This window comes from Ipomoea nil, unplaced genomic scaffold (assembly GCF_001879475.1).
Source record: "Ipomoea nil cultivar Tokyo-kokei standard unplaced genomic scaffold, Asagao_1.1 scaffold0103, whole genome shotgun sequence".
Classification (NCBI taxonomy): Eukaryota; Viridiplantae; Streptophyta; class Magnoliopsida; order Solanales; family Convolvulaceae; genus Ipomoea; species Ipomoea nil.
Genome location: NW_017616531.1, coordinates 13,811 through 27,269, shown reverse-complemented (window position 1 = coordinate 27,269; position 13,459 = coordinate 13,811). Strand labels below are relative to the sequence as shown.

Here is a 13,459-nt window from a genome sequence, read left to right as displayed (position 1 = left end):
TTCGTGCGTGTAAGCACATGACTGTCTGTGGTTTATACCGAGTGTTTGGAAAGTATTATGTAGTTTACGGTATTCACCCCCTAGATCGGATTGTATAGATTTGATAGAACGGGAAAATTGCCGTTCTACCATGACACGAAACGACTCGAAACATTTGTATACGTCCGTCTTTACCCGTAACGGATAAAACCAGGTAAAGCGGGTAAAATCATCTACAAATAAAAGGAAATAGCGATTGCCACTACTAGAAAGAACAGGAGATGGCCCCCATACATCTGTATATAATAATTCTAATACATGCGTACTAGTGGTATTAACTCTATCTAGTGGAAACCGGCATGATTTGCCCAGATGACACGAAGAGCAATCGCCCATTGGTGTGGCTTTATTTTCAACCGGACAGTCCTGAAGAACTTTATGCAAGACACGATTATGGGGATGGCCCAGCCTGCGATGCCACATGATTGGAGTGGTTCGTGCACTTAAATATGCGAAACGTGGCCAAGACAATGGAAGTGTGTATAGCCCTCCCGACGCGGGTCCCTTAAGCAGAATGTCCCTGGTTATTGAATCCTTCACAAAAAAACAGTCTTTGTGAAATTCAAAAAACACATTATTTTCAATAGCAAATCGTTGTACAGATAATAATGGAACAGATAAATCGGGGACATGTAACACATTAGATAACTTAAGAGTTTTAGACACGGAAGGGATTGATGCAGAACCAACGCGCGAAATAACCAAACCTGCGCCATTACCAACACGCAGGACATCGTTGCCACTGTATTCATCAGACTGAGAGATCATCGATGCGTCAGGTGTAGCGTGGGCAGATGCACCCGTGTCGGGAAACCAACTGGTCACCGTGCTGGAAGCAGCATCGTCTCCGGCCACAGTCAGGTTCGCCTGGGCAGGTGGCTAGGTATTGTAGCGCTTAAAACAATACACTGCAGTGTGTCCGATGGCGCGACAAATTTGGCACCTCGGAGGATTTCCACGGCCATTGCGACCGCCACGCCCATTGCCGCCCCGACCTCCACGGCCGCGTCCACCTCGCGAATTACCATCGCTGTTTTGGTTTCGGCCTCGACCAGCGTAGAAACCAGCGTGCGAATCTAGAGCAGCACCATTACCCGGCACCGAGAAGTCATCCGCAAGAATAAATTCTTGCGCTTGCAGAAAATCGGACAGCTGTGGTATGGTGATCGGGTTGCCGGACACTGTCAAGGAGGCGGCCATTGCTCTAAATTCCGGGCGAAGACCCCGGAAAACAAACAGGTTCTGCTCGTCTAAGGAGACCGGACGGCCGGCGAGCGCGAGATCTTCCACGAGGAGTTGCGCCCGGCCCAAGTACTCTGCCGGCGAGCTGTTCCCCTGCCGTAATGCTTGGAACTGGCCGAGCAGATTTAAACACCTCGCGCGCGTTGAAGAACCGAGGGCAGCAGTGATGGATTGCCATACGTCCCTCGAAGTATTACGACCCACGGCTAAGTACATCACTTCCTCCGTCATAGATGAGATGAGGAGAGAAAGGATTGACTGGTCTTGCTGAGTCCAAAGCCGGTGCGCTGGATTTTCTTCCGATGCGGTGGTGGTGGCGCCGGAAGCCGAGTCGCCGGCCGGAGTGGTGATAACAGGTGGCGGGCATGGGATGTCACCGTCCACATAGCCGAGTAGGCCTTGTCCCCGGAGGAAGGGAACGAGTTGAGTGCGCCAGAACAGGTAGTTCCGAGCGGTGAGTTTTATGGAGACAAAATGGTGGGCTGTGGCTAAGGTGTTTGGAGTGGTGGTGGATGCCGGATTGCCGGCGCTGACAGTTCTCTCCGATGAGTGAGTCGACATCGGATGATCGGAATTCGACGATAGGGAGAGAGTGAAATTAGGAGGATCTAACCTACGGCTTAGCTGATACCAGATGAATGTAATTGGAACTGTGATTCAATTAATGGAACAGTTACAGAGATAGAGACTAATACTAGAGATATCTGTTACACGTGAAAGTCTCCTAACAAATAGACTTGTACTCTGCTGACTATTCCTATGCCACATATAATAACTTATTACAATAGGAAATAATAATATTCTAATTATATTATTCACACCTTTATACAAATAAACTACTTAATAAAAAATATATATACAAAATACAATAAAATAACAAAATTAGATAATTTACTTTGTATCCACGTACAATTAGAAAATCAATAAGTTAAGAAGGTTTCCCTGCAATGATCTTATCCAGTGGCGAGTATATCTCAACGACCCTACCAATAACGTTAAACATGTTAATAAAAAAAAAAAGAATTCGGATGTAGATTAAAATTGTAAATGAAACTTAACAACGAACTGTTTATCATCTACAAACTTCAAAGATGAAAATGATTTCAATAAATAAATTTGTATAGGAAAATTGTCATTTTTTTTTTTATTCTTTAACCAAAGTAGCATAGTTAAATTACAACATAAAATAATGAGTGCATTTTTTGTAAATATAGAAATTACTTATCACCATAAAATTTTTAATGGCATAAACTTTTCATTCTTTGAAAAGCTTATAGTACTTACCAACATGCTCCCTTGGTATAAGCATGAAATTCCTTACAATGGAGTAAAAAAGAAAAGTATTATTTTGCAATTTATTTTTGCAGTATAGGCAGCAGCTTTGTAATGCATCTTTTTTTCAATTTCATATACATATAACACGAGTTCTGGAAAGAAAAAAAAAAAGCAAAATCAAAAAAATACCATTTCATCATGAAATATGTACTTTTTAGATTTTATGGAATCACTTCCCTTTCTCTATTGGACTTCATATAGGTGCACACCAATCACCATCTAATAGCTCTAAAAGTCTTCAATGGAGAAATATCATGGGCAATGATAAACATTGGAGTCGTAGAAAACAAAAAAAAAAATTGAAAAAAAAATACTTCTTGATCGTGAAACATGCACTCTCTAAATTTTATGGAATCACTCCCATTTCTCTATGGAACTTCATATAGGTGCGCACCAATTGTAGTCTAATAGTTCTGCAAGTTTTCAATAGAGAAATATCCCAGGCAAGGATAAACATTAGAGCCGTAACAGTTGTATGTTAGTATATATATCTATACCTCTATATATAATTACTCAATATAAATAAATGAATAAATGAATATAAGGAAAAAATATTATCAATTAATAGATTTACCGATTAGGTTAATACATGAATATGGAAACAATATTATCAATTAATAAATTAATAAATTTTAATTAATTCCTATTTTACATTTGGTTACCAAATAAGTTTTACTACAAAATTTTGGGCGAAAAGATGAAATAGGAGGATTTTACTTTATATATATATATATATATATATATATATATATATATATATATATATATATATATTAACACACGTATGAAATTATTCTTTCCATGATCAGAAATTTTTTTAATAACACATGGAACAAAATGTGGTGCAAATCACACAGAATATTGAATGCTTTGAATATTTATTAAGTTTCTCGCATATTTGACAAATATATATGAATTTACATCAATATCCCTTACAGGGCGTTTGGTTGAAGGGATTTTAAATTCCCTTCCCACTTAATTCCCAGCTAATTCCAAATGCCACAAAATTCTCTTGTTTGGTTGAAAAGAATTGCAATTCCATGGAATTGCAATTCCCCCATTTTCATGGAATTAAAATCCCATGTCCCCTCCTGTTATTTTAATTCCTGGGATTTTAGGAAGAAAAAAAGATAGTGATGACATTGGAGAGCTCTTAATGCCATGCGTTTTGATGGTGCCCAGGCTGACATTGGTTAGAACTAAATCAATTGTGATAGTGCAAGTTTTGAAGATCATCCATAAATTCGTCCCGGGTGGATGAGCTGCTTTGTAACTTTTAGGAATAAGGGTCAAATTGGCCACTGAACGAAAACTAAAAGTGCAATTAGACCACTGTACTAAAAAAGATTGCAATTAAACCATTCAACAAGCTAAATGTATGCAATTTTACCAACTAGCAGGTAAGCTCCCTCTCCTTCCGGTTACCTGGTGATGTGGACGCTGAATTGGCAATTATTGTCCTTTTCTTTCCTCTTTCTTCCTATCAGATGTCTTTTCCATTGAAATTTCTACTTTCTCTCTTCTTATCTCAACCCAGTTGTGTTAAATTAATCCTTAATGCGCTATAACTTAAATGCGGAAGCACAATTAACAATGATTGCATGTAAATCAAATCAATCAACTAAACAATGTTCATGATCATGGACTTTTAATTAAATAGGAAAGATAGGACTTACTTGGTTCCATTGAAGATGTAATCTCTAAACTGAATGAATCAAGAATATAATGCTTCACCTCTCTGATCCGTATACCTTATTCACCTCCTGATGATACGGAGACTAGAAAACTTAGAGATTTGAAACCGTTAAGATCCCTAGAGTTTTCCTGGGTATTTATAGATGTGATGAGAAATCCTCTTTCAAGAGGAATGGGGAACCTCCTTTAGGAATAGAAATCCCTTTAGGATTGTGACCTCCTTTTAGGAATAGAAATCCCTTTAGGATTGTGAAACCCATAACCTTATCCATTATACATCTTTTAACCCTTATAAACTTAAATTTTAACAGAATGAGAGGGAGGGAATTTCACCCAGTAATTCCGCCTTTACACATCACTAATCATCAACCTTATGGAATTACAACCTTTATTATATAAATCATTGTTAGGAAATAATTATTTCTAACAGTCTCCCACTGATTCATATGAGCATGACACCTTAATTATATAAATCAACGTTATGAATAAATTATTTCTAACAATCTCCCACTTGATTCATATATGCGTGACTTTACAATTTTCAATCCTTAATTTGAGCTCACTTAATATGAAAATGTAAAAGTCACCACCTTATCGAACTTTATTAACCGAATCATGGCGGTTACAGGCCTGACATAGCGTCCCACTCCCTTCCATGTATCACAGTTAATAAGAATTCGAACCATAATAATAAGGTAAAATCCGAAAGTACCTTATTCCTTATGTCTTAAACAAGACCATTGTTATCACTTCTGAATTATGCATAAATAAGTGATCAACATCAACCATAACAAAATCAAAACCTGAATAGATATCTAAGAGTATCATCAACCTGATGTGCTATCAAACATAAATCCATACATGTATGGCAGAGTTAACCGTTATACAAGGACTTTACCAGTATGCCCATCCTTCCAACATGGCCAATGAAGGTCGTGGGCGCCAATCCCTTAGTCAACGGGTCCGTGATCATAAGATCGGTGCCAATATTCACTATTGATACTCTTTTGATTTTGTACCTTCTCCTTAACAGACAGAAATTTCAAATCCATGTGCTTGGCACCACTAGTATATCTGTCGTTCTTTGAGAAGAACATAGCTGCTGTATTATCATAACGAATCCTCAATGGTTTGGCTATAGTGTCGACAATGCCCAAACCATAAATGAAATTACGCAGCCATGATTGTTGAATTGTAGCCTCAAAGCATGCTACAAATTCTGCCTTTATAGTGGAAGTAGCAATGACAGGCTCCTTCACACTCATCCAAGATATTGCTCCATGAGCAAGTGGAAAAATATATTCGAATGTGGATTTTCGGGTATCCAAACATCCGGCATAGTCTGAATCCGAATAACCTATAACCTCCAGGTTATTCGTTCATTTTATAGGTGAGCATGTGGTCCTTAGTGCTTTGTAAGTATCACAGGACCCTCTTTTGCAGTTTTTCCAGTTTATATCTTTCTAAACTTTGTTAATGTGAGTCTTCTAGGATAAACCTAAAATCCCATGTGATCTATCACAGAATATTTCTTATTCCAATCACATATGAAGTCTCACCCATATCCTTCATTTCAAAGTTCTTAGAAAGATATTCCTTAACATCACGCAACATCCCTTTTATTATTAGTAGCAAGAAAAATGTCGTCAGCATGTAATATTAGGATTACAAACTTGCTTCTATTAAACCTTTATGTGGATACACCGATCAACAGTGATCTCTACAAAACCAAATGACAATTTCAAGTACCATTGTCTAGAAGCATGTTTTAATCCATAGATCGACATCTTCAATCTACATACCAGATTTTCCTTTCATGTGGCCATGAAGCCTTGCGGCTAATCCATGTATACTTCCTCTTTTAATTTACCATTCAGAAAGGCAATTTTAACAACCATTTGGTGGAACTCAAGAACAGAATGAGCCACCAAAACCAAAATAATTCTAAAGGAGAATTATTATCCTGTATGGCTTGGTTAAATGAGACTGGATAATTATCAATGCTCAAGTCACTTTCATGCTCAAGTACATCAACAATATAGTCATCAGGAATGGCTGATCTTTTCTATCTAGTAGATCTCCTTAATGCCACTTCCTGCTGAGATTTCACTTGATCATCATCTTGAGTTTCAACCTCATCTTCATTTACAATAGCCTCCTCATGTGGAATTTGAGCATCTAGTTGCTGTTGTTCCAAAGTATTTCCATAAGGCTACACTGCACTGCAGCAATAGGAACAACAACAGGAAAAAGGATCACTTGATGAATCTGGAACCATCAATGACTCCTTAATCTCAACATTAAGAGCTCCCACACTCCCACTGACTTCGCTATTTTAAATGAAGCGAGCATCACCAGACTCAACAATCCTCGTACTTTATGATTAGGACAATAAACATGTACCCTTTAGACCTTTCTGGATATCCAATGAAATAACCACTAATGGTTCTGGATTCCAATTTATTTTCATGTGGATTATATATCCTCACTTCAGCTTAACAGCCACAAATGTGAAGATGCCTCAAACTAGGTTTCCTTCTTGTCCACAGTTCATAAGGTGTTTTAAAAAACAACCTTACTAGGAACCCTATTGAGTAAGTATGTTGTTGTCTTTAATGCATATATCCACAATGAAACAAGCAATGTACAGTTATTGACCTTACTCCTAACCATATCCCTTAGAGTACGATTTCACCTTTCTTCCACACCATTTTGATATGGTGTGCGCATTGTGTATAATGCACAAATGCCCTTAGATTCGAGGAATTTCTTTAAATGGCCGAGAATTTGCCCAACTTTTGATGTTTTTCCATAATACTCATCACCTTTATATGATCTAGTTGTCTTTACCTTTCTATTTAACTGACTCTCAACTTCAAATATGAATGTCTCTGGGACATCCACAGACTGAGATCTTTCATGCAGTAAATAGATGTAATAGTACCGAGAATGATCATCAATAAAGATAATAAAGTATTTATCACCGCTCCAAGACGGATCATCAAAAGAGACCACAGATATCTGTATGTATTAAATCAAGTAATCATGAGCTTCTTGTGGCTGAGTGTACTGATACATGTCTGACTTGCTTTACCTTTATGCAATCGACACATGCACCATTCCAATCAGTAAAATCCAATTGAGACAAAATTCGAACTTTAATAAGTCTCAAAATCCTTTCCTTGGATATATGACTAAGCCTTTTATGCCACAAGTCAGCTGAAGATTCTTTTTGGCGCACTCCTTTTAACACAAATATCACATTAAACAAGGAATTAACAAAGTCATCATTAAGATTGAAACAGTATAGTGTATCCAACAAAACACCAGAACCATAAAGGTTTTTGTTGATACGAACATTTGTCTCCAATCTTAAGGTAAAAACCCAATGTTTCCAACCTAGCTGTTGAAACAAGATTCCTAGAACAATTTGGAACATACAGACAATTCTCAAGATCAAGGCAAAACCTGTATCCAGCTTAATTTTGTAAGTTCCAACACCTTCAATTCTAGCTTTCATCATGTTTCCCATGAAAATACACTTTTCATTTTCCCTGTGAGGTTAAAACATCAAAAATCCTACTTAATGTTATAAACATGTGTTGTAGCACCAGTGCCTAACCACCAAGTATTAGAAGGAACCTTAACAAGATTGGATTCAAAGCATACTGAAACTGAATGTATACTTTTATTTCCATCCAAGCTTTCCTCTTCAGGCATTCAGCCTTCTTGTGCCCAGGTTTGTTACAGAATAGCATTTCTGCACTTTCTGAACAGCACCTTGCACCTTCATAGGATGCTTGCCCTTCTTTATTACTTTTAGACTTGTTGCTATTATCACTGACAACAAAACTATTACCATTATAGCGTGATATTATAGTGTTCACTGCGAACATTTTTTTATCTCACATATCAATTGCTTTGAGTAACAAACTTTTATTCAGACTATAATTTATAGACCTTAAGTTTGCATTTAAATCCGCCTTTGGGTCAAATTTAAATACAATGTCAATTTACCGACATGCATCATTCCCACATACTTGAATGAGACTATTCATCAAGTTTCAATTTAATATATAGGCCATCTTTGGACATGCACTACATATTAACAAAACAAGAATCATAATCTCCTAAATTGTCATTAATCACATGTCTGATCTACCTATGGGCAACCGCTAGAACCATGTGTTAATGAGCACAAATGTTTATCAATCCTTTAGTGTCATTCAATGATGCAAAAACCTGTGTACGATAAACATTTGTAAACATAAATAATTATTTAGCTATTTCCTTGAGTGGGCCACTTTGGTGACTAACGCACTCGCCTTATGCTAATAATTTATTTATGTGAATAAACCTTAATTTATGTTGCAAACATAAACATAAATGATCATTTAGCTATTACCATGAGTAGGCCGCTTTGGCGACTAACATACTTGCCTTATGCTAATAAATCATTTATGTATGTAAACCTTGATTTATATATATGCTGTAAACATAAACATAAATGATTATTAGCTATTACCTTGAGTGAGCCGCTTTGGCAACTAACGCACTCGCTTTATGCTAATAATTCATTTATGAACATATATATAAACTAATAGTGGATATAACCTCCAACCATAATTGATCCCAAATGAGCCTTTAATTTAAAGCAAGTCCTTAATGCCTCAAATAAACCAAACGGCTCAAATATAAACTCAAATTAAATGAGCCTAGAATTTAAAGCAAATCCATAATACTTTAAATAACCCAAATTAGACTCCAATATAAACACAAATTAAATGAGCCTAAAATTTAAAGTGAGTCCATAATACTTTAAATAAACCCAAATAGACTCAATTTAATTGTCCAAACAAAATAAACCTTAATTTATGTGTCGTTCTCTTATAACATATAATTCATGATTTGATAGAAACAAACCATATAACATATGAATCATATACCGTACGAACATAGTACAACTAACATATACATGTTTCTTGATTCCATATATGATTCAATTCCAAAAACATATATACATTACAGTATATACATACACGTATGACATATATGTTTGTTGATTATTCCAACATAGCAAGGAACATACAGTACGTACATAGCTTATAATTTTATTTTTTTTTGAACAGTACGTATATATGCATATATATGTTGATCCTATTTGATTCAATTTCAAAACAACATTCACATACATATATGTATATGAGTTACTTCCCAGAGAACAGTACATTGCACATTAAATTCCAGAACATGCAAATCAGTTTTTCTTTTAATTAAATATGCATATGAACAGTGCGTGAATCCATCAAATATTCGCACAAGATATTTAATTCCAAGAAATCAATTGTTGTTAACATCCATAACAATCCATCATCAACGATGCAGAACGTACATATGACGCAATAAACAACAAAACCACAATCAATAAACCTTATAATTTAAAAATCTCCAAATATCATGAACCCTAATTTTAGTGATTAATCAATTTACAAGCAGGCTCTGATACCAAATGTTAAATTAATCCTTAATGCGCTATAACTTAAATGCGGAAGCACAATTAACAATGATCGCATGTAAATCAAATCAATCAACTAAACAATGTTCATGATCATGGACTTTTAATTAAATAGGAAAGATAGGACTTACTTGGTTCCATTGAAGATGTAATCTCTAAACTGAATGAATCAAGAATATAATGCTTCACCTCTCTGATCCGTATACCTTATTCACCTCCTGATGATACGGAGACTAGAAAACTTAGAGATTTGAAACCGTTAAGATCCCTAGAGTTTTCCTGGGTATTTATAGATGTGATGAGAAACCCTCTTTCAAGAGGAATGGGGAACCTCCTTTAGGAATAGAAATCCCTTTAGGATTGTGACCTCCTTTTAGGAATAGAAATCCCTTTAGGATTGTGAAACCCATAACCTTATCCATTATACATCTTTTAACCCTTATAAACTTAAATTTTAACAGAATGAGAGGGAGGGAATTTCACCCAGTAATTCCGCCTTTACACATCACTAATCATCAACGTGAATACCTTATGGAATTACAACCTTTATTATATAAATCATTGTTAGGAAATAATTATTTCTAACAAGTTGACCTTCACAGGCGTTTTAGCTCTCTTTATCAATACACAGAGGTTCACACCTTGTATACTCAACTCTGTCGTGTTTCTCACCTTTTCCATTTTCTTTATGGTGTTCGACAACGATAGTGGCAAATCCTCGGCGACATCTATCAACGTAGCCCCCGCCGACGTTGGTTTCATGTTAAGGGCTATGTTCACAGTCGACACCACAGCTTCTTTTGCATTACTGTCCTTGTTAACGGAACTTGTGTTCCAGAAGGTCATTATTAGGGCCGGTGTGGAATCGTATGAGGCCATGACAAATGCATTGAAGAGTTTGACATCGGCGGTTTGTGCTTGATTTTCACGGAGAATACATCTTCTGTGGGGAAAAAATGATCAGCTTTTCAAGGTCGAGCTAGCTAAAGGCATGAAAGAGTAAGTTTTTTTTGCACAATATTTGACACTCAAAGAACACTGTAATGAACTAGTGAACTATAATTCCCATTTGAATCGACTCATTAACAAAACAAGGAATGAGGTCAAACTCTAACCAATCAAAAGATTGCCTATATATAGCATTTCATTGCTAAGTAGACACACACAAGAACATTGAGATTATATAAGCAGTAATACGCTAAACGTGTGTGTTTATATATATATATATATATATATATATATATATATATATATAAAATCAAGACAATATTTGAAGGCATAAGTTAAGGAACGCAGACCACTTGGTTCACCTGGAGCCTCAAGAAGTTCCTTGTTTCCCTCCAAGTAATAAAGCCCAAAAGTGATGACAAGTTTCAGTTCTGTCTTAAATATCAAAACGTATGATTTTTATTTTTTATTTTTGGTTTTGGCTGTCTGTGTTGGCGACGGCAGTGACGGCGGCGGGGTTGTTCTGGAGCGGGGATCGGAGTGGAAGAGTTTGAGCACAGAAATGGAGAGGTATAAGCAAGGGGTGTTGCGGACATGGTTGGAAACGTCGTTACGTGTCAGGCGTACTATGCTAGCTCCATTGCCTTTGATCTTTATTAAGGTTTCGTCGTTGTTATCGAATGTTGTTATCAGGTTAGCCACTCTGGTGATTCCATTTTTGTCTGTGGGTTTCTCTGCAGCTTCGCTCAGGAACCAGCAACAACCGTGGTGTTCTTCTACTGTTGATAGAACAAATTCAACAATGAAATGCTTCCGATGCTTTGGTCCTAATACATTCCACAACCTGACCATCATGGCATCGTCCTATAGTAAATTCCAATGGCTTGGTTGGATCAGAGGAGTAATGGAAGTTGTGAAACTTGGTTGACTGATTGTGGGAAAGACAGGCTGTTAGCAAGAGAGAGGTAAGAAAGGAAAATAATTGCCAACACAGCATCCAGGTCACCAGGTTACCGGAAGGAGAGGGAGCTTACCTGCTAGTCGGTAAAATTGTACACTTTTAGCTTGTTGAATGGTTTAATTGCAATCTTTTTTAGTACAGTGGCCCAATTGTACTTTCAGGTTTCGTTCAGTGGCTAATTTGACCCTCATTCCTAACTTTTATTTAGTTTTTGTAACGTTCTGCTTTAATTGGTTTTATTTAGTGTGAATTCAGTTTGAGTGACTGTAGTTTGCTAGGGAATTGCTTTTAATGAAATTTAACAAAAACAAAAACAAAAAAAAAAAAAAAAAACAAAAAAAGAGGTTATTGTTTGGTTGTTTACCGTTGGTGTCAACGGTTAATTTGACACCCCGATGTACCTATGGTAGAAGAGGTACTTTAGTCCACCCTGTCGAGGTTGTGGTAAAGGCGCGTCAATCCGGTACGCAGGTGTCAGCGGTTTAATGACACCCTTGAACAACGATGTACCAACGGTTAAGAATAAGAGGTACCCTAGCCCACCTTGTTAGGGTTGTGGTAAATGCGCATCAATTCGATTCGTTTGATATCAAAGGTCTTTGATTCCCCGATGTACCTTCGACTGATGAGGTACCCTAGCCATCCTTGCTGAGTGTGTAGTTAGGTACAGGCTCTCAGTATGCAGGTGCCAGTGACATAATGGTATCATCAACAACGTACATGTCCGCGGTAGGAGTACTTGGTGTTTTGAAAATTGTCTTGGGTTAGTTGATTGCTTCTGTGATTATACGGCGTCATGGGTGGCTGAATAAAATGCAAATTAATTTGGTCCACTTATGCCGTCTCATGGAAGTTGTGCATTATTATTGCTAATTTATTGCTTAGGAAAGCCAAAATATCTCAATTGGTGCAAGGGTCAGAGCATTGAATTGTGTAGTAGTGCAACTGTGTTCAAATCCCTCGTCTAGCGTTTTGGAGAGCCGTCATAAATCAAAGAAAGACAGTCGTCGGTAACGGTGTCCATAAGTAGCATCGTTATCTTTTTATTTTTTATTTTTTTAATTAACAACTTTTTTTTTTTTCATATTCACATTTCACGGTATCACTTCTTCTTCGCGCTAGTTTTTTCAACACTCATAAATTATGAATGTGCAGACATAGATTTATGAATGTGTAATTATGAAATTATGAATTTTCTTTTATAAGATTATGAATTTTCTTTTATGAAATTATGAATTTATGAATTTTCTGTTATGAGATTATAAATGTACAGAAAGTTTATAATTACATAACTGTAAATTCATAATCTCATAACAGAAAATTCATAATTTAATAAATTTTTTTTTTATGAGATTATGAATTTTCTGTTATGAGATTATGAATTTACAGAAAAGTCATAATTACATAACTGTAAGTTCATAATCTCATAACAGAAAATTCATAATTTAATAAATGTAAATTCATAATCTGAACATAGAATGCAAAACGCCGTTAACAGCACATTAACTATTTTTTTTCGTAAAGACGATGCCGTTTTGGAACGTGTTCACAAAACATGGTGAACACGTTTCCACGACATAATTTGCGAAAGACGGATTGGTTAGCTTATGCAGATTTGTATCATTGTATTGGTCAATAATTACCATTATTGCATGGACCATGGTCCACACAATTGTGTGGACCATAAATAAAAAGTACATTTTTAATATACTAAAAGTACATTA

At 36.3% G+C, this 13,459-nt stretch overlaps 1 protein-coding gene across 1 annotated transcript; it reads right to left on the bottom strand.

Annotated features, from left to right (window-relative positions):
* Positions 1–918: 918 nt before the first annotated feature.
* LOC109186294 lies at positions 919–1,512 on the bottom strand. The gene has a single exon (XM_019336254.1). It carries the CDS (start codon positions 1,510–1,512, stop codon positions 919–921), a length of 594 nt encoding a protein of 197 aa, XP_019191799.1.
* Between the last annotated feature and the right edge of the window lie 11,947 nt (positions 1,513–13,459).

Bases quoted from the DNA above. Each gene is read 5' to 3' on its own strand.
- LOC109186294 (XM_019336254.1), bottom strand. From the start codon at position 1,512: ATGACGGAGGAAGTGATGTACTTAGCCGTGGGTCGTAATACTTCGAGG.